General features: G+C 44.8%; 1 protein-coding gene across 1 annotated transcript in view; it reads right to left on the reverse strand.

Annotated features, from left to right (window-relative positions):
* Positions 1-27,987, reverse strand: part of YME1L1 (YME1 like 1 ATPase) — a 465,708-nt gene that overhangs the window by 257,920 nt on the left and 179,801 nt on the right. Inside the window, exon 12 of the mRNA XM_086941610.1 lies at positions 16,133-16,195. Within this exon, the coding sequence (XP_086797736.1) occupies positions 16,133-16,195 (63 nt within the window). The remainder of the gene's footprint in view (positions 1-16,132; positions 16,196-27,987) is intronic.

Here is a 27,987-nt window from a genome sequence, read left to right on the forward strand (position 1 = left end):
GGTCGACATGAAGGTGGTAGAAACAAAAATAGGAATAGTAAAACATCCGCCATCTTGAGATGATATTTTAGCAAGCTAGCCATGAATGTTACCATAATAACCAAAGACTAGGTTGACCCTGAGGGTGGCGAAACATGGTAAATAAGTCTAAGTTGATGGTCAAATATGATACTTGTATTCTGGGAAAAATAAGATGATAGTAATACTGAAAGTAAAAACATGGAATATTCACAGGTTGTATTATGCAAGTCGAAATAATTCAAAATACAAACTTCTAGGAAACAACTATATTCCATCCAATCATTGAGTCCCTTTGGATGACAGGCATCCAGTTTCTTCATCCAAAACATTTCGCGTTGTAACAGTCTTTTCCTGTTGTCAGTACCCTGTTTGACAGGGACAACCTCAAAAATCTTAGCTGGCTGATGTTATGTTTATGGATAGTAAAATGTGCAGCTACTGGCGATTTCATAACTTTGTTCCTGATGGTACTCTTATGTTCTGTTAAGTGAACTTTTATTTTTCTTTCTGTCTTCCCTACATATGGGAGGCCACATGGACATTTAAGTAAGTATACCAGATTTTTTGTGTCACATGTGGCTTTGGTAAATAGTTTGATTTGTTTACCAGATGTGGGATGGTTTAATGTGTTGCCTTGAATAACATTATTGCAGTGACTGCAATTTAAACATGGTTTAGTTCCCGTGTATGTGACAGTTTTTTCTCTAGGCGTTGCTTCTAGTAAGTCTTTAATGTTTTTGGATCGTTGATATGCGAATAACTGAGAGTAATTGAAAATTCCATTTAAATCCGGTTCGTTTTTTATCACTTGCCAGTGTAAGATGATTTTTTTCACTTGCTGGATTGTAGTTGAAAATTTTGACACGAATACTGGTCTGTTGGTTGTTTTGTCCTGAGTTCTGAGAGTTAGTAGGTTGTTGCGGTTTGTGGCTTCTGCTCCTTCTTATCTGCATTCAACACTGTATCTGGGTATTTCCTTTCCTTAAATCTTGTGAGCATTTTGCCTTGGTTGTTTGTGTATTCAATTGGTTTTGAAGAAATCCTTTTTATTTTAAGCTGTTGCGAATATGGTAGGTGTTTTTTTAGCGACATGGGATGACAGCTGTCAAAATGCAATGAATTGTTCCTGTCAGTGGTTTCGTGTAGACGTTTATTTCTACTTTGTCGCTGTGACAGGTTACTAAGACATTAAGAAATGGAAGACTCTCCGTACTGACAGAGTGAGTGAATTGAATGTGATCTGATGAAAGATATTAATTCATCAATCTCTTCGGGTAGACCACTCCATATTAAAAAGATGTTGTCTATGTAACGCCAGAATTTCAGTATTTTGTAGTGCCATCTCGAATTGGTCAAAATGTTATCCAACTCTAAATGGTGCACGAATAGATTCGCATAGATGGAGGCTGCACAATTCCCCATCAATGTACCGGCTAGTTGTAGAAAAAATTCTTTGTTCCATGTAAAGTAACTGTGGTACAAGGTATACTGTATCAACTCCATTAAGAAGATTTTTCATTCCTGATTAATGGTATGCTTAATTAGAAATTACTCTATAACTTCAAGGCCTCTGTTGTGGGGAATGGAGGTATACAAGGCGCATAAATCAATGGTGCACAACGTAACCATAGTGTTTGGATCAAGTGCAGTGTCCTTAAGTTTGTTGAGGAAATCTGCTGTGTCTCGTATATACGTTGTCATAACTTTCACAAGTGGTTGGAGATGCTGGTCTATGTATTTCCATGTCGGCTCATGGATGGATCCTCTGGTCGACACAATTGGGCGATATGGTGGTTTCGACAAATTCCTATGTATCTTTGGAAGCATATGTAAACTGGGGCTTCTCGGATGGTCTTGTGTGAGGTATTTCTTGTCCTTCTCTGTGATTGTGCCCATAGCACATGCATTTTCAAGAATAGTCTTCAGAACTCTTGCAAATTCTCCTGTTGGATCCTGTGGTAGTTTCATGTATAACTCTGTGTCATGTACGTGATCATTGACACTTTTCTGGTAGAATTCGAAATCCATTATTACAAGCGTCCCTCCCTTATCCGCTTAACAACATTTGATGTTCTTGTTGTGGGTAATTTGGTTGATAGCTTGTTTTTCTTTGATGTTAAAATTAGTGCTCCTGGAGTTCGGTCTTTTGAATAATTCTATAATTTCATTCATGGTAATGGTCTCATGAGTCTAGAATTTTGTGGCTGATAGGTGCTGTAAATCCAAGTTTTACGTCTCAGGCCCATACAGGTATCTTCCGTAGTGGTGGTATTTTGGGGAACTATAGTGGAGAAATAATGTTTCAACCTCAAATTTCTCATGAACTTATATAGGCTCACCTCGGTTTCGAGTTCATTGGAGTGGTAGGTGTGCCTCGTTGTAATGTAGCCACTTGTGTATTAGATAACGAGCTTTTGGAAATGTTAATGGTTGCGTTCTTTTGCTCCTTGTCGATTGAGCGATCGGTAAACTTGTGTCTTTGGTGGCCTCTGCTCCTCCTGGTTTTACGATTGTGATTGGACCTTTCTCTAACAAAGGAACTCCTGCTGTGGTGTAGTCTGATGGAACTGAGGAGTCTATTGTTCTAGTTTGAACGTTGCTTTTTTGTCTCTCTGTTCTTGGTCCGCCTCTTTGTGAGGATCCATTGGATGTAGTGCTACCTTCATCGGATGAAGGATTGTTATATGGTCTTTGTTGTCTTCGTTGGGCGTATACCTCCGCCCAGTTGTAAACTTCGCCCAACTTATAGTCGATTGTATCGCGTTTGTACTTTCTTATTCTTATGTCGCCTATTTAGGAGTGAGCGCATCTCACACATGCAAGCTTGTTTCACTACTCAGGCGCTCTGGCGGTGTTGTTGCTTTTGTTCAATGGCGGAATCAGAGCGCGGACCACGTATAGCCACCTCACGGACACCATGAATGAGCTGGTGTCTGTGAGGTGGCTATACACGGACACGAACCCGGAGAAGCCAGTTAGGGTCTATGAAGGGCCGCGTTTGACCTAACACATACAAGGGCACCGGATTGAATAAAAAGATATATACGCCCTCCCTCACCTACAAAAGTGTGACACATTAAAAGGATAAAAGCCCTGATGAGAGTCCAGGAGATTGCTTCCTGGACTTGAAACGCATCGGCATACTGGGAGGAATATAGTATTGAAAAAAAGACAGTAGGACTAGCTAGTCCACACACACTTGAAAGTTGATGTCATTTGGTTGACTAAATTCCTCTCTTTTCCCTTTTTTCAATTTGCGACTCATTCATTGATGATATATACATGTTTTTTCGTCACGTATTTGTAATGTAACGGTTATATTGTATGATGTGTAATGTGATATAATTTTTGGTTTAATTGTTGGTAACAGTGTATGTCAAAATTATGTACAATAGTGTAAATATTCGAATGTCTTGTATTTTCTTAGCTGCCAATTAATATGTGAAAAATTCCCAAAAAATGTAAAGTAAATGGCACAAAGTAATTTTGCCTGAATTGGGATTCAATAAACAGTTTCCTGAGTCTAAAAAAAAGTTTTTTCCCATTTAAAATAAATGTGGTTTAGGCATTTGTTTGTTGTTGAATTGACAATAATAACGGGCATGCAGCAGAACCGTTTTTAAACTAACAGAATAGCCTTATCACATCACCCGGTGGCGAACACCGGTTAAACCATGTATTTACATAGGCACTCCAGGACTAACATACCACGATCACGAAGGAACAGCAGTCAGGTCCATGGCACCTGCACTTACCTAGATCTAAAGCATGCATAACAATGCATGGTTATTTTTTTTCTACAAGAATCACCCACCGTATAATTAGTAACAGACTCCCCCAACGTCGTGCTGTGTTGTGGGAGAGTAGACAAACCTGGTCATTACTTAGCATTCCTTTTCCATTTTTTCAGATCCATTATAATACCCCTGATGAAGGGCGTTGTCCCGAAATGCATGGGGATGTATATTTTGGAATCAGACCAATGTGTATGAAGGAGATTTAATTTGAAAAAGAAAACCAGCATGAATTACCCACATTGTGAAGCAACAATGGAATGATATAATTAAAGATGAACATTTGAACAATCTGAGAACAAAAGAAGTTTTTGTATTATTATTTCCACATCCGGAATTTAAATTTGTGAACCATTGTGAGACTACGGCTCAAAGGAGTGCCAATTGGGCACAATGTCATTGAATTGCCATTGCATCTACGTTATTTCAAGTTTGAAACTCCCAAGGGTCGGAGGGAGCTACCCATTGGCACCCAAAAACGTTATTAACCCATAACGAATTGTTGAACAGAAATACAACCCAGAGTGTGCCACACATCACAAATCACGTATTCGAATACAACTGTGCACCATCATACACATCAAGGAGCGCATTCCAAGCGTGCGACACGAAGGTAATGGAGTCAAGTATTCCACATCTACGGGAGGGGGTCTAGGTTAACAACCGTGGCAGAGGGAGTGGAGCCGCCACAAACCCCTCCACATGAAGATGGGGCAACTTTCGAGGCCCATGTACCTAGCTAGAAGCGTGTGAGGCCTGTGCAACTCTGTAGTACAATTCCAGGTTCGGGGCATTTAATCCTCCAGAGGAATATGGGAGCATAAGCGTATCCAGCGCCACCCTCGGGGCACCACCCGCCCAAGCCAGTTTAGTCATTAGCGACCGGAGGTTCCTAAACATGTGCTGTGGGAGGACAATAGGTACATTAACAAATAGGAATAGTAGGCACGGGAGGACAACTATTTTAATTAGTGCAATGCAACTGATCAAAGAGAGAGGAAGACTTATCCAGCAATCGAGGTCATCTGTGATTTTCCCTATCGCTGCCCCGTAATTGGCCCTCAAAATCACATCCGCATCAGAGTGGATTTGGATGCCCAGGTAGAGCCCGGGTTCCGTAGTCCACTGCAGTGGGTATTCTAAAGTGAATTGCTGTGTTGCAGGTGTCAAGGGGAATATGAGAGACTTATCCCAATTGATCGTTAGAAAGGCCCCCAAAGCGGAGGACCTACCTGACCACCGGGGATAGATTGACTTCAGGGTCCCTGATATTTAGGAGGGTATCAGTAGCATACGCAGAGTTGTAATAGGCTGATATCGGGGGAAGCGTAGTCCCCTGTGGTTGTGATATTCTCGTAAAGCTTGCAGCAGTGGTTCAGCTGCGACCCCGTACAATAGCGGAGACAGCGGGCACCCCTGACGGGTGCCCCCGGGAAATTGGAAACTTAGCAGACACTGCATCGCCGGCTCGGACTCCGGCCACAGAAGCGTGATATAGCGCTGAAATCAACTGCAGATATACACCGCCAACACCCATTCGGGCCAATACCGCCTTTATAAATTTCCATTCAATTGAATCAAAGGCCTTTTTTGGCGTCAAGAAAGACTGCCGCAGCCTTGACCTCCGGCTTCACGTGCTGCAGGGGGCCGAAGACTGTACGGATATTCTGTGTTAGAGTGTGAGCAGGAATGAACCCAGCTTGTTCTGGTACAATCAGTTGGGAAAGAAGCGGGGACAGACGGTTCGCGAGTATTTTGGCCTATAATTTGGTATTGACATTTAAGAGTGATAAGGGGCAGTAGGAGGAGCATTTACGAGTGTCTTTATTAGGTTTTAAGAGAGTAATAATGAGCGCCTCACACATTGTAGGGGGCATAGAGCCATCAGCGGCAATGTCGTGAAAGAGTGTGATGAGATGGGGAATAAGAAGGTCGCCGAAGCATTTTAAAAAGCTACCGTTAAGCCGTCCATACCAGGGGCACTCCCTTCCCGCATGGATCCCAACGAGAGGCGACCCTAAGCTACCTCAATAGGTCGCATCCAGAATTCACAATGTCAGTTCTGCAACCATGGGAGTTGTATATATTAAAAGTAGTCAGCTATGTCCTCGTCCCTAGGGGAAAGCTTAGAGGTGTACAAATCTTGGTAGTAGGACCGAAATCGTGCACCAATTGCAGCGTGCTCCGACAGCAATGAGCCGCCATCGTCCTCTATCTCAACGACCGCCCCAGCTCCTGCCCGGTCCCGCGCCAGTGCTGCCAACACCGAGCCGGGCGATCCGATTCGCCATAGGCTCTGGCAGATGCGTACTTGCCCATTTGTTTGATTCCTGATCGGCTTCCTCGTGGAATTCTGCTAGAGTGGACTTAAACTGTTCCCTAAGCGCTGTGTTATCAGCTCTGGCCAAACGCGTCTCAAGGTCGACCAGACAAGTCTCTAGAAATGGTTAAGCGGTCCCGGATAGCGCAGAGAACTCCTGCTTGCTTACTGATAGCAACCCCCCGGATATAAACCTTAAACACCTCCCATACCGTAGCGAAGTAGTCCACTGTGCCCACGTTGTTAGTAAAGATTTGGGAGATTGCTTCTTGTAGGTCAGAGCGAAAAACAGCGTCCAATAGGGAGTAAGGGGGGAATCGCCATAAAAATGGGGGATGGGTGCGGGGAGGGGCGACAAGCGAAAACAAGACTGGGGAATGGTCAGAGAAGGTGCGGGGAAGGACTAAGCAGTCTGAAACCCTAGGAATCAGTTTGTGCGATATAAACCAGTAGTCAAGGAGGGTATAGACGTCATGTGGTGCTGAATAGTGCGTATAACCTCCCTGGAGCTGCGAACGTGACCTCCACACATCAGCTAGCTGCAATTGCAGAGTGATATCTAACACAGTTTTGGCTGTGGCAGAGAGCGGGCGTGGAGGACCTCGTGACCGGTCAAGAGCTGTGTCCATGATGCAATTAAAGTCGCCCCCCCAAATGATCAGAAGGGAGCTGCGGTTCTGGAGTAGTGTGAACAAGGAACTGTAGAAGCGGGGGTCGTCGTAATTCGGGCCATACATGTTAACAATTAAGAATTCCCTTAAGGGGCCAAAACATCGTGATGTAGTGTATCTGCCCGCCACGCCCGTATGCAGAGGCTCGAGTCGGAGGTCTGCTTTAGGATTGATCCAAGTCAAGACTCCCCTGGAGTGTGAGGTGAAATAAGCCGCTTGGGAGGCATTCATCAGTGCGTGCTTTGCTGGGAGGGCTCCCCCCCGGACGCAAGTGCGTCTCCTGGAGCAGCGCTATGTCTACTTCCCTGTGCTTTAGGTAAGCGATAATCTTGCGCACTTTGCGACCATCGTTTAATCCCCTCATATTCCAAGTTACTAGATTTAGGTGCCATAGCGCTTCAGCTTTAGGTGGCATTTACAACATGCGGCATACTGAAGCGGAGAGAAACATAACCATGTAAAGGCATGCCTCGCCCACCACCCCCCAGATCCTGCGAACGAAGAATGGTGATACAAGCAGAAAATGTCATGCAAGATATTAAAATAACACATAAACAGCCACCTCCCCCCACCCATGCCCTGCATACCCCAACAGTGCAGTGGCAAGCCATCACCCACCCGACCCTCACCGAGATAGAAATCAACTGTGAGGGCGTCCCACCCACCACTACCATGAAACACCCAGTAACAGAAAATACAACAGCGGTTAGCGCAGTGGGGTGGATGTTGCCCAGATACACAAACTAATCAAACCCCCGCTCTAACACCGCATGCCTATTCTATTCCTGCAGCAGCTGATCAGTAGGTTCTAAAGAGCAGGGAGGGTACAGACCAACTCTGGCTGAGGGAAAGCATAATATCTGTAGGGAAGCAAATCCCCTAAAAGACAGCCAGTGTCTAGGCCTCATATCGGAAGCAACCATGAAGCCATATTAAAAATTACTCTAAGACGGGGAAGATAGTGCAAAGCCTGGTATCATGTGGTTTTGTATATGTCTCTAGCTAAAGGGTCCCAGTAGGACTCCAGTAAGTGCTGCAACCAAACTAAGAACAAGTGGCTATAAGAACATAATAACAGCATTGCAAACAAAGGCGATATCACCAGGCACTCAGTCATTGTCGTCTAGAGTTCCAGCGTCAGTATTCGATGGCGAGGAGGCGTGTTGAGTGTTCGGACGCTTGTTGGCTCTTTCCCATTCTCGGAGGACCTTATCAAGTGATTGTGGGTCTTAATAGATACGCGGCTTCCCATCAAAAATGACTTTTAGTTGGGGGGGGGGGGGGTGTACAGATTTGCATATTCAATGTGATGATCCCGTAGTTTCCGCTTCATTGGTTTAAACTGCCGCCTCGCCTCCTGTACTTTTAGGGTGAAATCGGGAAACGGAGAAATGTCTGATCCTTCACAGCGCAAGGGACCCAGCTCCCGTGCCCTCCTCAACGCAGCATCTCTGTCCCGATAGTTCAGGAGTTTTGCGATAATGGGGCGAGGTGGAGCCCCTGGCTGGGGTCAAGGGCCAAGCGACCGGTGCGCCCTCTCAACCACAAAGAGAGGAGAGAACGTTTCTGCGCCTAGCATGCGTTCAACGAACTGCTCCATACCTCCTGTGGCAGTGGACTCCGCCAGACCCGCGATGCGCAGATTGCTGTGGCGCGACCGGGCTTCTAGATCCTCAGCTTTGTCTTGAAGGGCCATGAGGGCATGTTCGATTGGTTCCGTGTGTCTCCAGCGTCAGTCTGGGCCTCCTCCACCTCCGTTAAACAATGCTCCGCCATGTCCAGGAGCTCAGAGTGTTTGTCGACAAGCTCGGAGACCCGGTCTATTTGGTAAGCCAGTGAGTCTATCTTAGTGTCAATAACAGTCAGACCTCATTGCATGGAGGCAATGATCTGTTTAATATCCCCTACAGGGTCGTCCGTCGCAGCATCCGTCTCTGAGGCGGGGGGCTGCCTTCTGCGCCCTCCTCGTTGTGTTTGGATTTCCGTTGCTCGAATTGGAGATTAGGCTGGGTATAATCCACTTTTCCCATGTCACCAGGTGGAGCAGGTAGTTACTCGCTGCAACAGAAAGGTTAGAGACCCAAAAGTCACAGGAGAGTTCACCGCTCCGCGGACAGTCGCTCGAGTCCATAGTTTGGGGACAACACAGGATTCCAGCAGTGCCTGAGAGAGAGGTGGCCGAAGGATACTCGTGCGGGGGGGAAAGCAATCTCCACGGCAGTAGCAAACACCAGGGAACCAACAGCTGAAACGTCTGCCCTATATGCCACTGGCAGTAAAAATAGGGTGAATTCTGGCCAACACGGCGCCCCAGGTGGAAAGCAGGCGAGTGGGGGCACCTGGAAGCTCCCAAATCCACACCAGGGCCAGGGGAGCAATTCACCGCACATCTCAAGGGGCACGTACCTCCCTGCAGGCTCTCCCAGTGTGTGCGCAAAATGGCCGCTCCTGCAGCTCCAGGGCCTCTCAAAGGCCAGAAAGCCACATAGAAGGCAAATCAGAGCTCCGGGGGCCTCAACAAGCAACGGGGAGCCACAGCGGCCCCCCTGCCGAGCTCCCCCCCCCCCCAACCTCCCCCCCCCTGGGGCACCGCCTCAGTCACCACAATCGAAAGGCAGGGGCGCACAGCGCGATTCCAGGACATCCGGCTCATGGGCTAGGCGCAGCGGGCACCACCAAACTTGAGCCCGGGGATGAACAGGCTGCACTGCGCTGCAGAGGTCTGGCTTCTGCAGGTCTCTGGCTGGCGGGCACTGCGACTGGATCACCGTCATCCAGGGGACCAGGCCCTACACTTGGTAAGGAGCCGCTGCAGGATTTATGGCAGATAATGAAAAAATATCGGCGGTGTAGAGCGAAGCTCTAGCGGGATGCATCCATTTCCGAGCCGGGCAAGCTCCGCACCCCCGGTACACAGGTAAGTTATCGACTGTGGGAGTTAAGGTTCTGGGGTTAGACTCAGGGGTCCCCCAGGGTCAGTGATGCACTCTTGTTACCCCCTCAGCAGCGCTAGGGCGGAGGGGTGCAGAGTGTTGAGGCCCAATGTTATCCAGCGGGGGACAGGGGGCCTCCGGTTGGTGTCTGCTGGAAAGCAGGTCACTTGGTTGTGGGAGCAAAGCGCAAGGGTTTAGGTCAGGGCAAATGGGGAAACGAAGTAGCACAAAAGGTGCACCCTCAACGGAACTGGGGCGGTCGGGTGCAGAGTGCTGTTTCGACGTAGGGTGCCCTGTTTTCTATGGAGAACCTCTGGTTTACAAAAGCACTGCAGGCAGGGAGACGAAGGACTTCTGGGTGCGACCACCACTTCGAGAGGTAAGTTGGGAAGTTAGGTGTTGGTTAGGCACTGTTGGTTTCGGCACACAAAGCCGTGGAACGTCGGGTGCAGGGGTGCCTTTTGGGGTCGGATCTTCTTACCAGCTCATGGTCGCGGCCTTCTGGATTTAGTCTGCAGGCATCGGCTGGAGGCTTGAGGCAGGTCAGGGGTCGCAGGATCTCGGTTCAGGGTCGCTGGGGTGAGCTCCTCCGGGTGTTTATTTCACTCTAGCTCAGGCCGGGTTCAGCGGGTGCAGAGTGGGCTGGATTTGCAGTCTCCGGCTGCTGCCAGAGGTTGCAGTCGAACAAATCCTGTTCCGCCAGAGGGCGGATGTAAATATTAAATAGAGTGGGGCTCAGGGCAGAGCCTTGAGGCACACCACAGCAGAGGGTGGGCACAGGAGGTAAAATTGGGAGCAGGGACCTGGAAAGTTCGATCGGCCAAAAAGGACGAGAACCAGGCGAGGGCCTTGCCATTGACACCGATCTCCTCTAGCCGGCGTAGCAGTCGAAGGGCGCACTCAGATCCAGCAGAATCTTTGCAGAGGTTCTGCCCTCATCCATGGCGGACCGTAACTGCTCCGTGACTGCATGTTATGCAGATTCAGTGCTATGTCTGGGACGAAAACCGTTTTGTGACATATCTAGGATTGAATTTACTTCCAGATATTGAGTCAGGCTGGTGTTGACATAGGATTGCATGATTTTAGCAAGATAAGGGAGCAGAGATATCAGGCAAACGTTTTTCGGTAGAGACGAGTCAAGCGCCTTTTTTCTTTTTACAGCGGAACCACTTTTGCAAGTTTCAAGGACTTGGGAATCGCTGCCAATAGCAGTGACCTATTTATCAGCTCTCGGCCCTCCGGTAGTAGGCAGTTTTGAAATGTCAAACATGAGGAACTACTGCTTACTGCTAACTTCAGGTCAAGTATATAAATCTGCAGAAAGGTGGCAAAATAAGGGAATTGCTGGTATTAAAACCCTACTATAGTATGAACTCGGGCATAATCAGAGGCTGTTATCATGAGTTTTATATAAGAAGTTTGGTGCCGCACTGCAGCCTCCACAGGGACAATTGGATTTTGTTACAGGACAAGTATATTCATGAAACAACCTGTCTCATGGACAAGTAGATAGTGCATTAAATACAACACCTGGCTTCAAGATATAGCTTTTTATTTATTTCACATGTTGCAGAGGTTATACAAATTAGCTGATTAGACACAGGCTACAAAGAAAGCAGTGGGAAGGTAAGAGACTGAAAGTGCATGTTTGCAGTCCTGGAAGGATTTCTGCAGCATCTCAATCATGGATCACTTTTAGTTACTTGGCTGTTTTGGGCAGATAGGTCGCAAAACTTCCTGGTGACCCATAGATGCTTGCTCCTCATGATATCCTCCATGCAATCTTTTCGTTGTTTTAGTTCTCTTCTCATTTAGAAGGCTGCTCCGCTTGCTGGGAAATTAAGAATCTCCTAAAAAAAGTCACGGCAAAACTGCATAGTATTTTGTCTCCTTGATTTTAAGGGAAGCCACAGGAGGGCACTGCCTCTAGTAACAAGTTGTTCTACTCTCGTGTAGTGGAAACTCTTCATGAAGTTTTGAAAAATACTAAGCCTCTAGTCATGTGGGCCACCATTGTATTGGAAGACTGCAATAGCCTACTAAGAGCAAGGTTAATATTTTAAATATGAAAGAGCATTAGATGTAGGACATGACAAGGGAATGTAAAATCTCCTAAGGAACTCAGGAACTCAAACATTCTCCTCAGATGCTTTCATGCTAAAACTGTATTTGACTTCTGAAACATTATGTTAAAATAGAATGTGAATTCCTACCAATTTGAAAGCAAGAGTAGCCACCTCCACCAATAAATACGTATAAAAAAGACCAAAGGATAATGTGAACAACCCTATTAATGTCAAAGTTAGCACGTGTTGTACAGCTAAAATAGGAAGACATCAGTTAAGGATATGGGGGAAAACAATATTGTGGTTTAAAGGCTAAGTACTGCACTTACAATTCCATTCTTCAGAGCCAAAAGTCAGCAAGAGCCAGGGGTCAGGTGAGTACCAAAACTGCAGCCGGGGACAGAGGTCAAAATCTTAGTTCGGCCAAATGAATTTCAGTGGAGACAGAGGGTGCCTGGAATCACACTGCTTGCTGGTACGTAAATTGGTTGCAGGGGCCAAGCTTTGGGGGTACAGGTTAAGCGTTTCGGGGGGCGGGGCAAAAAGCAGCATCAAACAAACCACCAGCAGCACAAGGGCGGCTGGGTGCAGGATTCAATTTCAACGTCAAACGCCCGATGCTTTTCAATGAGGATTCTTGTTTCGGCAAAGAGCCTGCAGGCATGGCCCCAGAGGTTGCAGGAGGAAGTCCGAAAAAAGAGGTAAGTAGAGTTGTAGGGGGTCAGAGGGGTACTGTCTCTTCAGCTCACCAAAGCCCAGAGGCTTCGGGTGCATGGGTGTCTTTCTACGTCAGTCTTCTTACCGGTGCCGGTCGCAGTCAGGGGGAACCTCTGGATTCCCCCTGCAGGTGCCGTCGGAGAGTTTAGGAGTGGCTGCAAACGCTGGACATGAGGTCAGGATCGCTGGGGAGACTTCACTGCACAGGTGAGCCACTCCGACTCAGGAGCAGAGGGGGAAGGAGACACAGATCCGTCTGGATCTTGAGTCCTTGGAGTAGGTTTCTTCTGGACAGGTCCGCTGTCCAAGGGATATTGTAGTCTTTTTCAAAGACAGCAGTTCTCCCAGGGTTTTCAGAGGTTGCTGGCTACAAGACAGATCTCAGGTTCACAGAAGCTGGAGACAGGCAGGTAGGGCTAGGGCCAAAGGAGTCATCTTCAGTCTTCTCTGCAGGGTCGCCTTATTTCATCTTAGGTCATTACAGGTCTAATTTCCAGCTCTGGGGAAGTCACCTAAATACTAGATTTAAGGACGTTTTATGGGAGTAGCAGGTAAGGCCTTTGGGCACCTTACCTGGGGTGACTATACCATGTGGGAGGTGGCATACACCTAGCCCTGATTGGAGGGCTCTCCCCATCTTAAAGATGTGGCGGGGGCTAAAAGATTAGCTTCACCTTGCCTCCCCCACCTTAGAGGTGGGGCTGGCAGAGGTGGTCACATCTCCTATTCTTAAAATGTTCCCAACTAAAGTGGGGTTGCCATCTTCTGCAAGCAGCAGAGGCTGGGGGTTTCATTATGTAGGTGGCAGGCCTTTGAAGCTCTCCTCTTCGAGTTCTGGCCAATCCTGAGGGAGGAGGTGTGAGACCTCTGCCCAGGATGTGCATTGTTTCTGGTCCCAGAGAACAGGGGCACTCTACCCAGGGGTCCAGAAAGAAGTCTGCTTGGGACTAGCTGCCTACAGCCGGACAGATACAACAGCAGGGTTGACAGGTTTTTAGGGGGCACCTCTGAGGTGCCCTCTGGGTACAGGGTACAATAAATCCCACACTGGCATCAGTGTGGATTTATTGAAAGGAGTAGTTTCGTACCAAAGAATCCTGTGTTCAGTGAAGCCACCAGATACTAGGGACTTAGAGGGTACTAAAGGCATTGCCAACTGAGAGAAACCACTGTAAATGTTTAAGGAAAGAACACTGGTACTGGTGGGGTGGTGGTGGGGGTACTTCAGCAGGAACCCAGCTCCCTACTCATGGTCTTTTATTCTAATGCTGGTAATAGATTTTGAGTTGAATGAGATATGTTTTGCTGTTAGTGATCTGTGAGAAAGTGCCTCTTTTGCATGGGTAGTCTCCCACTTTTTGCCTGGTATTGATGTGGTTTCAATTGTAGTGCACAGGGTCCCTGTCAGCCAGGTCCATTCTGTCAGTGCATCTTTCTAAAAACAATCCCCTAATTGGTAATGGCAATGGGCAAACCCCCATTGGTAATTGGCAATGTGATAAATGTGTCTTTTTCAACGACAAAATCGCCAAGATCGATCTCTCTCTTGGCCCAAATCTCTCCCCCTCCATCGAGATCAAGGCGTCTGAAACTTAGGATAGTGCTTCCGTGAACCCCCAAAAACACTGGTCCTCCTTCATCCCCATTCAGGAAGCAGAGATAGTCAATCTAATCTCCAATGCTAAACCCTCATCCCACACCCAAGACCAGCTTCCCCCGCGCCTGGCCAAGGATCTGAAGCTCGTCCTAGCCCCGCTATGGTGCAAGATCATTAACAGCTCACTGAGCTCTGGAATTGTACCAGACTGCCTCACAGTAGGCAAAGTCACGCCACTACTGAAAACACCAAGACTAGACACTGAGGATATGAACAACTTTAGACCTGTATCGAACGTACCCCTTCTGTCCAAAATCCTGGAAAGACGTGTACTCCCTCAGCTGACCCAACACCTAGATAACATCAATCTCCTAGATCCCCATCAATCGGGCTTCAGAAAAGGCTGCAGCACCGAAACCGCCATCCTCAATATCTTAGACGATCTACACAAGTCCCTGGACTCGGACCAATGCTGCCTTCTCATCCTGCTAGACTTATCGGCGGCATTCAACATAGTCGATCACACTCTGCTCCTCAAGGTCCTCCAAGAAAGGGCTGGTCTTGAAGAGACTGACCTCCACTGGTTCTCTTCTTTTCTCCACAACCGCTCACAAAGAATAAAAAATTAAAAACTTTGAGTCCAACCTCTACCCAATCAATAGAGGTGTCCCACAAGGGTCAGTCCTCTCCCCTCAGCTTTTCAACACTTACAGGGAACCCCTTACCACACTACTCAAGAATTCTAACATCCCTTTCCACTTATATGCGGATGATACACAGCTATATCTAGAAACCACCTCCATTGATGACATCCAGAGACTAAATGTCACGCTCAAAGAGGTTCAGCACTGGCTCACAATCAACTACCTAAAACCCAATCAAGAGATAACGGAAGTACTCCTCATCTCCAACAGAGAAGAAAACCCCCAAATTGAAGAATGGCTCAAAGCCATTGACGCCCTCAATGGTACCCTCACCCCGGCAGACTAGGTAAAATCTGTAGGTATCATCCTAGACCCGAAACTGGACATGAAAAAACACATTACAAGATCTGCCAAAAGTGCTTTTATCAAGCTGAAATTACTGCAACGATTGAACCAGGGTTGATCTACTTGCTCTTTACATAAAATTATACAGTTGCAATTCACTGTGCATTTTAATTCTACTACTGCTCCGTCAGCACCAAATACAATAATATTATGTATGTATTTTATTGCACAACTGGCACTCCGCTGTAATGACAACTACTTTAGCGATGAATTTTTTTTATGTTTACACACGTCTTCCAATGCCTCATTGAATGTTATCACATCTTATCGAAAACAATGTGGATGTATGACAATCCTAATCTAACACTTTCTGATGAGATGTAATCCACAGACCAACTATGTGAAAATTGAATTTTGCAGTAGTATAACATTATTTCTAGCCAATACTGTTGTGACTCAATTGCAAATGGAGAGGCTTCCTTTCTGGTTGTTCTCTCTGGCATTTTAATTCTCAGATTTCAGTCTTCCACAACAGACTTTTTCAAATAAGGGATCTCCAAAAGTATCCGTTGAAAATATGCTTTTAGATTTAGATGCCACACAAGCACTCAGTGTTCAATCACTTGTTGACCTAGATATAGCTAAAAATGCAAAGTGGTAGCCATAGACAACAAAATTATTTGAACATGTAAATTGCATTTTAAAATAAAAGATAACGAAATACCAACAGCTCTTATAAAGGTATAAATATAATGACTTATACTTCAAAAGAAAGCAAAAGCAGTTAAATAATATTAAAATGTATTCAATTTTAGAGATTTCTAAACAAGAATATTGCAACTATTGCAATTGCAATATTTCATTATAAGGCCTAATAAAAGAAATAATATAAAAAAAAGAAATGCATCAAGGCTTATTAATTAAATGGGTCATGTATAAAAAATATTCTTGAAAGTCCCTGTTACCCAATGGGTGTATCTGTACGTGGTAAACTACTGAAATTCCAAATTTCTGTACTTACGTATCTAAAGCTTCTGGGAAATTTGTTGCTCCAATGATGATGACTCCTTCATTTGGCTTGAAACTTTAAAGAACACAAAATTAATTTAATCTTAAAACTAGGATGTTGAGTATATAAAACATACAAAGATATATAATCTTGAACATAAAATGACTTGCAACATGGTACCGGTTTCCCAGACATACAAAAACTGTTCCAGAGACTACAAAGGAAAGGACAGCAACTAATGTATATTGACTTGTCCAAATATTCATATCATCATTAAGTTACACACAGGAAATGTTACACATAAATAAACTGATATTTTGATCATTTATGGCATTCCTTTTACTAGCTTATTTAGTAATTATTGAATTTTAAAAGAAGGTTTTGTGATAGAAAAATCGGACACTGACCATAAATTATCACTAAATTATCACTGAACTTTTCTTGGATCATAATTAGAAGCTGTACATGGAGTTTCTGGCCTTCGTAGTTAAACGATACCCAAAGGTCAATGCTCTCATGTGTTCCAATAAATATCAAAACTAAAATTACGCTTGGATTTAAAAATGGATAGTACAAAAATATTCTTAAGTATGCACTTTCTTTAAACACATTGATTAATATTTGTAGGTCATTAATTAACACTGCTTTGGTGGTCGAACAGATACAGCAGTGATGCAATCTAGGTAGTGATCTTGAAGTGCTGTGCTCTGAAGCCAGCCATAAAATTCAGCTGGCCCAGTGTTGAAATTTGAGAAAGATCCCCTACATGGCCCTGGAAAGTGTGTACTCCTGCCTCGAGTTTATCGCAAGCTATCACTTTTTGACCACTGCTTCCACAAACACGATAATCATGAGTGTGGAACTGGAGGTATTTTTTATTAAAAGGATTAAGACCCTGAGTGGGACTTGGAGACCTGTAGGTGCACACCATGTATACTCTTCTTACACTGTCAACTGACTAAGCTGTAGAGGACTGACCGTGGTTGCAGCAATATCAGTTACTAAGGCAGGCCATTTACACTGCCTCTTACAGAGAGTGACCTTTGAGCATCTCTACATTTTTTAAGAAGTCTGCCAATACTCTGCAACTGGATCTGGTGCCATTCTTAGTGGGGCATATGTTTTGCATGTGTATATCTGCCTGCTTATGCAGAATATGTGTATGCAGCTTGTGTGACGTGGGCACAGCCACAATGAAATCCATTATCTATTTGCTATATCCTCCTAGTATTTATGACTGAAGGCTGTGGGGAGCCCAGAAAGCACAGATCAATTGTAGGGATAGTCCAGCACACGCTAGAGATTGTTTGTAGTGGATCAGACTTTGGGAACCTTAAAGAGTTTTAATTGCCCTTTCCAGATTAATTGTTCACTGGAAAAGCTACCCTCCATACCCCCTATAGGCTAACAGGTATTTAAGTGTGGCAGTGTACTTATTCTTTGCATTTTGTTTATGATCTCTCCCGACAGGAGAATCCTAGCTGCACCCCAACTTGCCGCTAGCACCTTGTGACAAAGACCTTTGCTGAGACGGTATGAGAGTGGAATAAGTAAAAGGAGCAGAAGTGCTGAGAACCAATCACAGAGCTGACCTCTGGAATACACAACTTCTGTCTGCTACTTTACAATGAAGATGGGGTTGAAACTTCAAACCAGTGTGCCACGTTTTCTCTACCAGAACCTAATGTAACCTGTGGACGTTCGGCAGTTACTAGAAGAAGCTGCTTTGATATCAGCCTTGAAGGAAGGAAGCACCCGAATGCTCAAGAAGAGCATTGTATGCACACAATTTCTGCACCAATGAGTACTGATGTCCAAGTATAATGCGATTGAAGATCAAACCATAACATTTATCATACATATCCTCTACAGTGTGATGACTTTTAGGCATGCTGCAGAGACTCCATTTTGAGGTGCTAATTTTGGTGCCTGAATATGTATGACATTATAAACCACTGTAGTACAAAGATTAATCAGACGCTACCATGTTTTTGTAGGCTCATTTGGTGACTTGTATTTTCTGAATGTATACTAAATCAATACCCTGGAAAAAAAAACGCAAGAAAGTGAAAATACAAAATGATTGCTCTCAACAATTACATCATGTGTGTTGTATTGGACTGTTGTTCTTAACCATAGATGGTGCTAGATTACAGTGCCCTTGGAAAGTACTTCAATTAGCCTTGTATTCTTCTCTTGCTGAAAGATACACCTTATGGGATGCTAACCATTATGAAATGGGACTTCTCCGAACAAGCTATGGAAGTCAACTCCACTAGATTGTGCAACATCAGCATCTTTGTGTGTCTTCCTCCCACCTTCACCCAGCACTCCGGTTCAATGCCATAAAACATATCATGATTAGCAAAAAGTTAGTTTAGAAAAAATGAAATTGGAATCACATGTGAAAATACAAGATGATCAACAAAAACTCTTGACTTACTGCATTGTAGGTAGGCAGAATTGTATAACTGTATACTTTCACAGATCACTTAGTATTTTGTCACTATAAAGATTATCAACTGTTATGCTCACGAACTGCAATACCAAATTCTGCATTTGTTAATCAATTCATGCTCTCCTATATAAAATGCTGTACACTATTTTTGCTACAGTGAACAACCGGGCTAAAGTAATAGGGGATGGCATATTTCTGTTTTCCATTTCTATGGAGCACTTAAACATCAAACAATGAAAGAAAATACACGAGGTTAAATTGCCGGCTTTGGCACTTTACACCTTAGAATACATTTCCTCTGTACTAATCGTCCGTTTTAACAAAACAGAACGCTTAACCTGAAAAACGTTCTTTTTGTATGGGACTGCCTGGCCACAGAGGCTCTATGACTGGAATTAGGCTAAGTGAGGGTTACCTATAGGCCACTGGCTAGTTCCTGAGTCATGTTATCAACAGACTCTATAAGTTACTTGATATGTCTGGACATACTCCAGAGTACAGTCTATGGTAGCGTCTGTGGTCTTCACGGATGCTGTGTGCTCAAACCGGTTTGAAACTTCATACGGTAAACCTGACGGAAGTTTCAACAAAAAGCCTTAAAATAAAAAGGAACGTAGAAACTGAATTACAAATCTAAGTATTGGAAATTATAGTAGCATTGTAGGATAATTTCCAGGCTTATTCATATTGCAGGAAGTGCAGTGTTAGGTCAGATACAGCAGCGAGTTCGATTCAAATGTAACATGCCTTTTTTTAAATAGATTTAACCCCTTCGATGCTGATGAAGAGCTCAGCTCGTCATCCGCCACGGGGGGCGTGTGCGGATGACGAGCTAAGCTCGTCATCTAAAGCGGCTTTTACAAAAAAGCCGCGTAGCGCAAAAATAACCGCCGCAGCGATGCGGTTAAAAATTCATGGCTAGAAACAAAGGCCTCTAAAATAGAAATAATACCTGGCACGCTCCATAAATGTTATTTGTACAAAAGAGTTCTGCAGATGTGAACTAATGTTTTTGTTGTTTGATTGGTTTTAAAGGACTTACGTTTTTAATCTATATTATATAATTTCCTAAAAATTTTGTAATAAATGTTATGAGCCATGACATTTTTATTTTCTCCAAAGACGATTTAATGTTTGTTTAATTGTTTAGAGCTTTTATGGACATCTTAAGATTTTTCCAATTATCCGAATTACAGTATGTATCTTTTCAAATGGAATGGACGTGAAAATGTACAGCTCTGTGAAGTTGCATTTCAACAGACACATGTACACACACTGAAAACAGTCTCAGTTATACAATTATTAGCTAAAGTAACATTCTTGTGGTTCCCATGCTTCTGCGTGACATGACATATAACTTTGTGGTATTATTATAAAAAACAAAGGAACCCACTAGGTAGGCAAGGACCTGGGGTATCTATTGCAAAGAAGACAATGGTCCTTGACATAGAAATTGACGGTTACAATAATTATAGGCAACACTGTGCACTATAATGACCACAGAAAAGTCCAGCCAGACTTATAATTTATTCAATAGTTAAGTATATTAAATATGAAGAAAACAGTAAAACAGTGGGACACAATCCTGTATCCACAATGCTATACATACATTAAAACAATACAAACATATAGGGTGTTTCAGGCATGTAAAAAAGTGGAGCAAGAAGGAGAAACTCTACAATGCACTTGCTTCACATATGTGGGGAACAAAACAAATTTAGGCACATAATAGTGAACTAGTGTTAAGCCCACATATCATGTCGACGGCGTTTCGATCCAGTCAGAGGTAGTGGATCATCATCAGGACAACCATTGTCTGCCTGAAATAAAGCCTGTAAAAACATGGACAAGGGGAACATATAACAAAGAATTAACCTTCCGTGTAACACTAGAATTATTCTAAGTTCGGACTCATTCCATGCTATTAAGGTGTTACTAGATCATTCCTGTGAGGGAAGTGTCAAGCAACCTGTGTTGAGCAGCCACGGCGCAGTGTGTTCACTACATGCGAATGAGACAAAATTGTGAGGTTGTGGTAGGTTTATTACATGTGTCTATCGCATAACAGGTGAGTGGCAAGGGAGTGGTTCTGTGATAGGCTTATTACATGTGTCTATCGCATATCTGGTGAGTGGTAAGGGAGTATTACGGTGAGGAATTGATGGGGGATTAATTACATCAGCACGAGAACGGCAGGTCTGCTGCGCTGTGTCCGGTTGGTCGGGGAGGGCTGATTCACAGCTAGCTGTCACAGTTGGCTGAGGCGTTAGACCTATGTAGGGACAACCATGTATAAGAATAGGGATAGGTGGATTAAGGTTGGACCAAAGGAGCACAATGGAGAAGGGGCTTACCAACCACCCTGAATTGAAGGTGTGCGGTCGGAGGCCAGTTCAATTAGAAAGTAGATTGTGCATCATGGTGGCGGCGATCTGTTAGGCATAAATTAATTGATTAAGGTACATCCACCAGAGGAGGCACAAGGGGGCAATTGGCCGGAGGTCATTCAGAGGTGCAACAAAAGGGATCGGTTGCAGTGCTTACCTGGAATTATGCGGAGGTTGAGGGGTAGGCTCCAATTGGGAGCGCAGTATAGTTGTGGGTCTTCAAGGGACCTGACGTGAGAAGGCACATAGATAAGATTCTGGTACCTTGAGCAGTCGGAGTGGAATAGGGCTATACCAACGGAGACTTACCAAGGATTGCGGCCGCTTCCTGATTGAAGCGCGTTCGCGATCTCAGAATGTGAGACACGGGCCGGAGGGGACTCCAAGGTTGCGCCGAATGAAGCGACCTGGGGATAAGGGTAGAGGGACGGTTAACCCAACTAAGGGGGAGGTGGTGCCGGTAGGCGTGAGTAACAAGGGATCTTACCAGTGGGTCACCTGTCAGGGGGGCTGTTGTAGTGAATGCAGTCCTGAAAGAAAAGGCGGGGAAAGGCTCGTCACTATCCAAGGCTTGCCTTAGGTGCAGATTAGGGGAAGTAAGGATCCGGCTTACCTTCGTTCTCAGTGTAACGGCGAAAGACGTCCCGGTGCACGATCGCGCCGTGGAGCGTCCGGAAATGGGCGGGCAGGGCGGATATAGTGGTATCAGCCATTTTGGAACAGGATAATGGCATAATCGGGCCGCCATCTTGGAGAAGGCAACTGGCTAATCGCCGGCTCCGTGCTGGGGATAGCTTGGAGCCTGCCATAAGAATTGGAGGAGTGATGGCAAGGACGTGCAGAAAAATAAGTTAACCAAGGTGATGGTGCTGATAGAAGGAGGCGTGAGAATTAACTTAATCCATTGGGATGGAATATGGCATGCAAGTGGGTTGCTATTCACATTCTCTTATTGTGCGCATGGTCTTATTTACATTATTCAGGAAGGAACCAACGTGGAGGCGATGTTGGACTTCTGCTTAACAAAGAAGAACTGAAAATGATCCTCCTTTTGACAGCATTCATAATGGTTTAAATCGCAATGAGGACTGGACCTCACTGCTATGAACTATTATTCACAGACAATTGGAAGTCCATAGAACGAATATTGCAATGCCCCCTTGCCTACATGACTGTTGACTTAATTTCTATGTAACTGCAGATTATAATGTTGGCCCGATTATGCCATTATCCTGTTCCAAAATGGCTGATACCACTATATCCGCCCTGCCCGCCCATTTCCGGATGCTCCACGGCGCGATCGTGCACCGGGACGTCTTCCGCCGTTCCACTGAGAACGAAGGTAAGCCGGATCCTTACTTCCCCTAATCTGCACATAAGGCAAGCCTTGGATAGTGACGAGCCTTTCCCCGCCTTTTCTTTCAGGACTGCATTCACTACAACAGCCCCCCTGACAGGTGACCCACTGGTAAGATCCTTTGCAACTCACGCCTACCGGCACCACCTCCCCCTTAGTTGGGTTAACCGTCCCTCTTCCCTTATCCCCAGGTCGCTTCATTCGGCGCAACCTTTGAGTCCCCTCCGGCCCCGTGTCTCACATTCTGAGATCGCGAACGCGCTTCAATCAGGAAGCGGCCGCAATCCTTGGTAAGTCTCCGTTGGTATAGCCCTATTCCACTCCGACTGCTCAAGGTACCATAATCTTATCTATGTGCCTTCTCACGTCAGGTCCCTTGAAGACCCACAACTATACCGCGCTCCCAATTGGAGCCTACCCCTCAACCTCCGCATAATTCCAGGTAAGCACTGCAACCGATCCCTTTTGTTGCACCTCTGAATAACCTCCGGCCAATTGCCCCCTTGTGCCTCCTCTGGTGGATGTACCTTAATCAATTAATTTATGCCTAACAGATCGCCGCCACCATGATGCACAATCTACTTTCTAATTGAACGGGCCTCCGACCGCACACCTTCAATTCAGGGTGGTTGGTAAGCCCCTTCTCCATTGTGCTCCTTTGGTCCAACCTTAATCCACCTATCCCTATTCTTATACATGGATGTCCCTACATAGGTCTAACGACTCAGCCAACTGTGACAGCTAGCTGTGAATCAGCCCTCCCCGACCAACCGGACACAGCGCAGCAGACCTGCCGTTCTCGTGCTGATGTAATTAATCCCCCATCAATTCCTCACCGTAATACTCCCTTACCACTCACCAGATATGCGATAGACACATGTAATAAGCCTATCACAGAACCACTCCCTTGCCACTCACCTGTTATGCGATAGACACATGTAATAAACCTACCACGACCTCGCAATTTTGTCTCATTCGCATGTAGTGAACACACTGCGCCGTGGCTGCTCAACACAGGTTGCTTGACACTTCCCTCACAGGAATGATCTAGTAACACCTTAATAGCATGGAATGAGTCCGAACTTAGAATAATTCTAGTGTTACACTGAAGGTTAATTCTTTGTTATATGTTCCTCTTGTCCATGTTTTTACAGGCCTTACTTCAGGCAGACAATGGTTGTCCTGATGATGATCCACTACCTCTGACTGGATCGAAACGCCGTCGACATGATATGTGGGCTTAACACTAGTTCACTATTATGTGCCTTAATTTGTTTTGTTCCCCACATATGTGAAGCAAGTGCATTGTAGAGTTTCTCCTTCTTGCTCCACTTTTTTACATGCCTGAAACACCCTATATGTTTGTATTGTTTTAATGTATGTATAGCATTGTGGATACAGGATTGTGTCCCACTGTTTTACTGTTTTCTTCATATTTAATATACTTAACTATTGAATAAATTATAAGTCCGGCTGGACTTTTCTGTGGTCATTATAGTGCACAGTGTTGCCTATAATTATTGTAACCGTCAATTTCTATGTCAAGGACCATTGTCTTCTTTGCAATATAACTTTGTGGTGGCACTCCAAAATGTGATTTAGTCAAGCTTGCTGAATGAACAATATATCACTGTATCTCAGATTTATTAATAGCAAAAATGTTTCGCCTAAGCGTATCTTACTTTTGAAGCTGCAAGTCTACACAGTGTTGTCAACTGTATATTTTAACATCTTGCGCAAAGAGTAGTACAGTTCTTACAATAGTGTTTCCTGAATATATAAACAGAAGGCAAGAAAAGGGTGGCAAATGCAGGGTGCAGATGCAGAAATGTAATGCAACAGCAGTAAATGCATTCATAATCTCTTTTCTTAACTTGAGGCCCACTGATTTACTAAACTGTGAAGAGTGACTTTCTGTCTCTACAGCAAGACGGACAAATAAAGTAGAAGAAAAAATACTTTACTTGGCGATGTGATCTCACTACTTGGTTTTGGGCACATGCTATGTTGAGCCGTGGAGATACGGGTGGGTAAACTGACCTTGCTGGTTTTCTGGAACAGCTAGAACCTACCTATCCAAAGAGGTCTATATATGTGATAGCCTGACATCCCTAGTCTAATGTGGTATTACCAATTATATGAATTAACGTTTGCCCATGAAGAGATGAACAGATGGCATAATCCTAAAAGGATTAGAGAAAAATAGCACTGGACCTAGTGCAGCAAACCTCACTATTCAATGAGGTACTGCCCACTTAAAGATTCTGGGTTTATGAAACATTTGCGGCCTATCTGGAACGGAACGTCACCAAAGTGCTCAGCGCCTTTGCTGAGGAGAATGGCTGCTTAGCCTCCCGCCAGGCTGGTTTCCGCCCGGCGCACTCGACGGAGTCTGTAGTTCTCTCCATTATGGACAACCTCAGAGAGGGTATGGACACCAACCAACCCCAAGCTTTGGTTCTTCTTGATTTATCCGCCGCCTTTGACACGGTCGATCATTCCATTCTTCTTTCCCGTGTCGGGGCGGCTGGTATCAGGGGAACCGCGTTGGTTTGGCTTTCTTCCTTCCTGAGGGACCGCACTCAGGCTGTCCACCTGGCTGATTTCTCTTCTCCTTCTTGTAAGGTTCAATGTGGGGTTCCACAAGGGTCTTCTTTGTCCCCTCTTTTAACTTATACATTTCCCCTCTTATTTTTGCACTACAGCAGATGGAGGTCACGATTTACAATTACGCTGATGACCTCCAGCTTATTTTTAATTTATCCTCCTCCCCAGAGTCCATCCACAATTTTCAATCTGTCATGTTTTTTATTAGGGACTGGATGAACTACAACCACTTGAAACTAAACCCGGATAAAACCGAGCTGGTTTTGACAGGTGGTTGCTCCAGTCCCTGGAATTCTTTGTTTTGGCCCTCATCTTTAGGCTCCCCCTTCCCCCTTCTTTTCTGTCAAGACCCTAGGGATCAAATTAAATGCTCACCTCACCTTGCACTCCCAGATTAGTTCTGTTGTTTCATCCTGTTTTCTCACTCTCCGCACTATTCGAAAGATTTCTCGTTTTTTTTCTTTTTCCGCCCTCAAACTTATTCTTTCAGCCATGGTCATCTCCCGCCTTGACTACGGCAACGTTTTGTAAAACGGCGTCCCTGCATACAATCTTCGGCGACTTCAACTGGTGCAAAACCAGGCCACTCGACTTGTTTACAATCTCTCCAAGTCTCATCACGCCACTCCCTTGCTCAAGGCATTGCATTGGCTTCCCATCCGGGAGCGCACCCTTTTTAAGATGGGCTGCATTACTTTCCAGGCCCGGGCAGGGACGGCCCCTGCCTTTATCACCTCTGAAATTAAGGCCTACCTCCTCACTAGAGTTACGTTCTTCCTCGCAATCTCTTCTGTCTGTCCCTCGCTTTAGGAAGAAGAAGTCTGGAGGTGTTACATTTTCCACTCTAGCCCCTGCCTTTTGGAACACCCTTCCCCTCTCCCTTAGGTCTTCTCCACACTACTTGGAGTTCCGAAAAGCATTAAAAACATTTCTCTTTACCCAAGCTTTCCCACACTAGCGGCCTACCCTTCCCTCGGTCCCCTGGTCCGTATCCCTAGCGCCAAGAAACCGCTTGGTAGTCGTGCGCTTTATAAATATTTTAATTTCATTTCAATTTATCTTGTAAATGTGCTCATTTGATATATTGTTCAGGTTTCCAAAAGTGTCAATCAAATCACTAAACATAAACAAGCATTTGCAATGCAATAGGTCTCGCAGCATTAAAGTTTGAGTTATTGGCATTGTGTATGACAATGCGTTGCATAAAATTTTTAGCAAACTTTGAATTGATGAGCAGTTTGAGTGTGTGCAAGAGTATGCTGTTGCTCACAGCTGTTATTATTCACACAGGTCTGATGATGCACCTCACGCACGGGGCTGACGCAGTTATTATTCACACAGCTCTGATGATGCACCTCCGGCATGTCACTTGGCATGTGCAGATCGGAAATGTAAGCGGAGGAGGGACAGTGAATGGGCCCGGAGGGTGAGAAGGTTGTCATTGAGCAGATAAGACAGTGGAGGGTGTTCCATACTTCCCGTGCTGTAAGGGTATCAGGTGAGGCCTGAGGTTAGGCTGCACTTGAAGCTTGATCCGCATGGGATTTTTGGGTTGGATTTTCTGGCCAGTAGACTTAAGATTCATATTTACACAACTAGGGAAACCTGGTCCAGGAACATCGGGCCACTTGTAATCTGGTGGAACAATATTCCAACAGAGATATGGCTCAACCCATCTGCTAACTGGGCCCAGTAGTAATGCAATATTATTTTGAAACATACTTTTGCGGTAGCTGTGGGCTTGACTATATTGACCCTTTTAGGTTGGTTTTACTTACACCTTTTCAAATTATATATAGACACTTTTCCATCCTTAGTGACACACCCCAATGTTAAGTAAGCAAATCCAGCTTTCCCGTATGTGTCAAGAAATCCATTCTTAAGAGTGTTTTTTTATCACAAAAAGCACTGCCACCTCCTCGGGACCAGTACCTTAATGTTTTTCTAGTCTAACTTGATTTCATTTCATCATATATAGTGGTTTCATCGAAAGGGGGTGCTTATTTCTTTAAACGGCACAGTAAGTAAAGAAAACGCATGTGAAGAGCATCAAAACAGCTTGCAGGAAGAGACGTGACAGCGGGTTGTCTTTTAGGAGAAAGTGTGCAAAGTAGGGGCTGATGGGAAAATAAGTAGTCGACAATTCCAGTGTTTGTAACAAGTAGGGAGATTGAATGAAAAACTGAACTGGACAAGCGATGAAGAGAAGCAAGATGAAATTGAAAGGTCACATGAAGATTGAGTGGGAGAACAAAAAGTTAGATGGGAGGAAACACCGGGAGGAGCAGGACTAATGATATATTTGAAGGTGATGCAAAGAAGGTTGCAATAGCAAAACCCAAGCCAGCAGAGAAAAACAGACGAAGCAGAGACAGGAGCAGTAGGAGGATAGCTAAAAAGTACTGAAAACTGACCGGAAAGGTGCCACAGAGCAGACATGTAGACCAACGAGGAAAAGCAATATTTGAGGGAAGAGTTGATGAGAAAAAGGAAAATAATCTTCGTAGCAGGAAAGGACATAGTTTCTGAAGGCCATTCAGTTGCAAATGCAAGTCTCACCAACGGTTGCATTTTTGAGACCCCGGAAGTAGAGTTCTGTAAACAATGAGTAAGATGGATTTGAATCCTGACTTGGACACACACACTATCTTTCTGGCCCACCAGCGAGCTTCTAACCTACTGTGTTCTGGATCTTGTATTGCGCAATATATATGAGGGGTTTTGAAAGAAACAAATCGGTTAGTCAATATTGATAACTGCAAATGTGGTCTTCATAAATGCAATTGCAAGTGCCTGTAAGAAAAGCTGCCCAAATGGCTGATCAACGCCAGTGGAAGGCTGCCACTTCACAAAAAGGTCTACAGATTGTTTCAGGAAATTTTGGGTCATTTAAAATCACTGGTGAGGGATAGAATAAATAGTATATTAATAACAATTTTAGTATAAGAACAGCAATGCAAGCACCTACTCGCACGCAGGTTGCAAGATTTCTGAGTGATAACATGTCAGGGCCATGCGAGATTAGGAGTGGAAATTTCATGCGCAGGAATGTAGAAAA

The sequence above is a fragment of the Lissotriton vulgaris genome, chromosome 10 (assembly GCF_964263255.1).
Source record: "Lissotriton vulgaris chromosome 10, aLisVul1.2, whole genome shotgun sequence".
Classification (NCBI taxonomy): Eukaryota; Metazoa; Chordata; class Amphibia; order Caudata; family Salamandridae; genus Lissotriton; species Lissotriton vulgaris.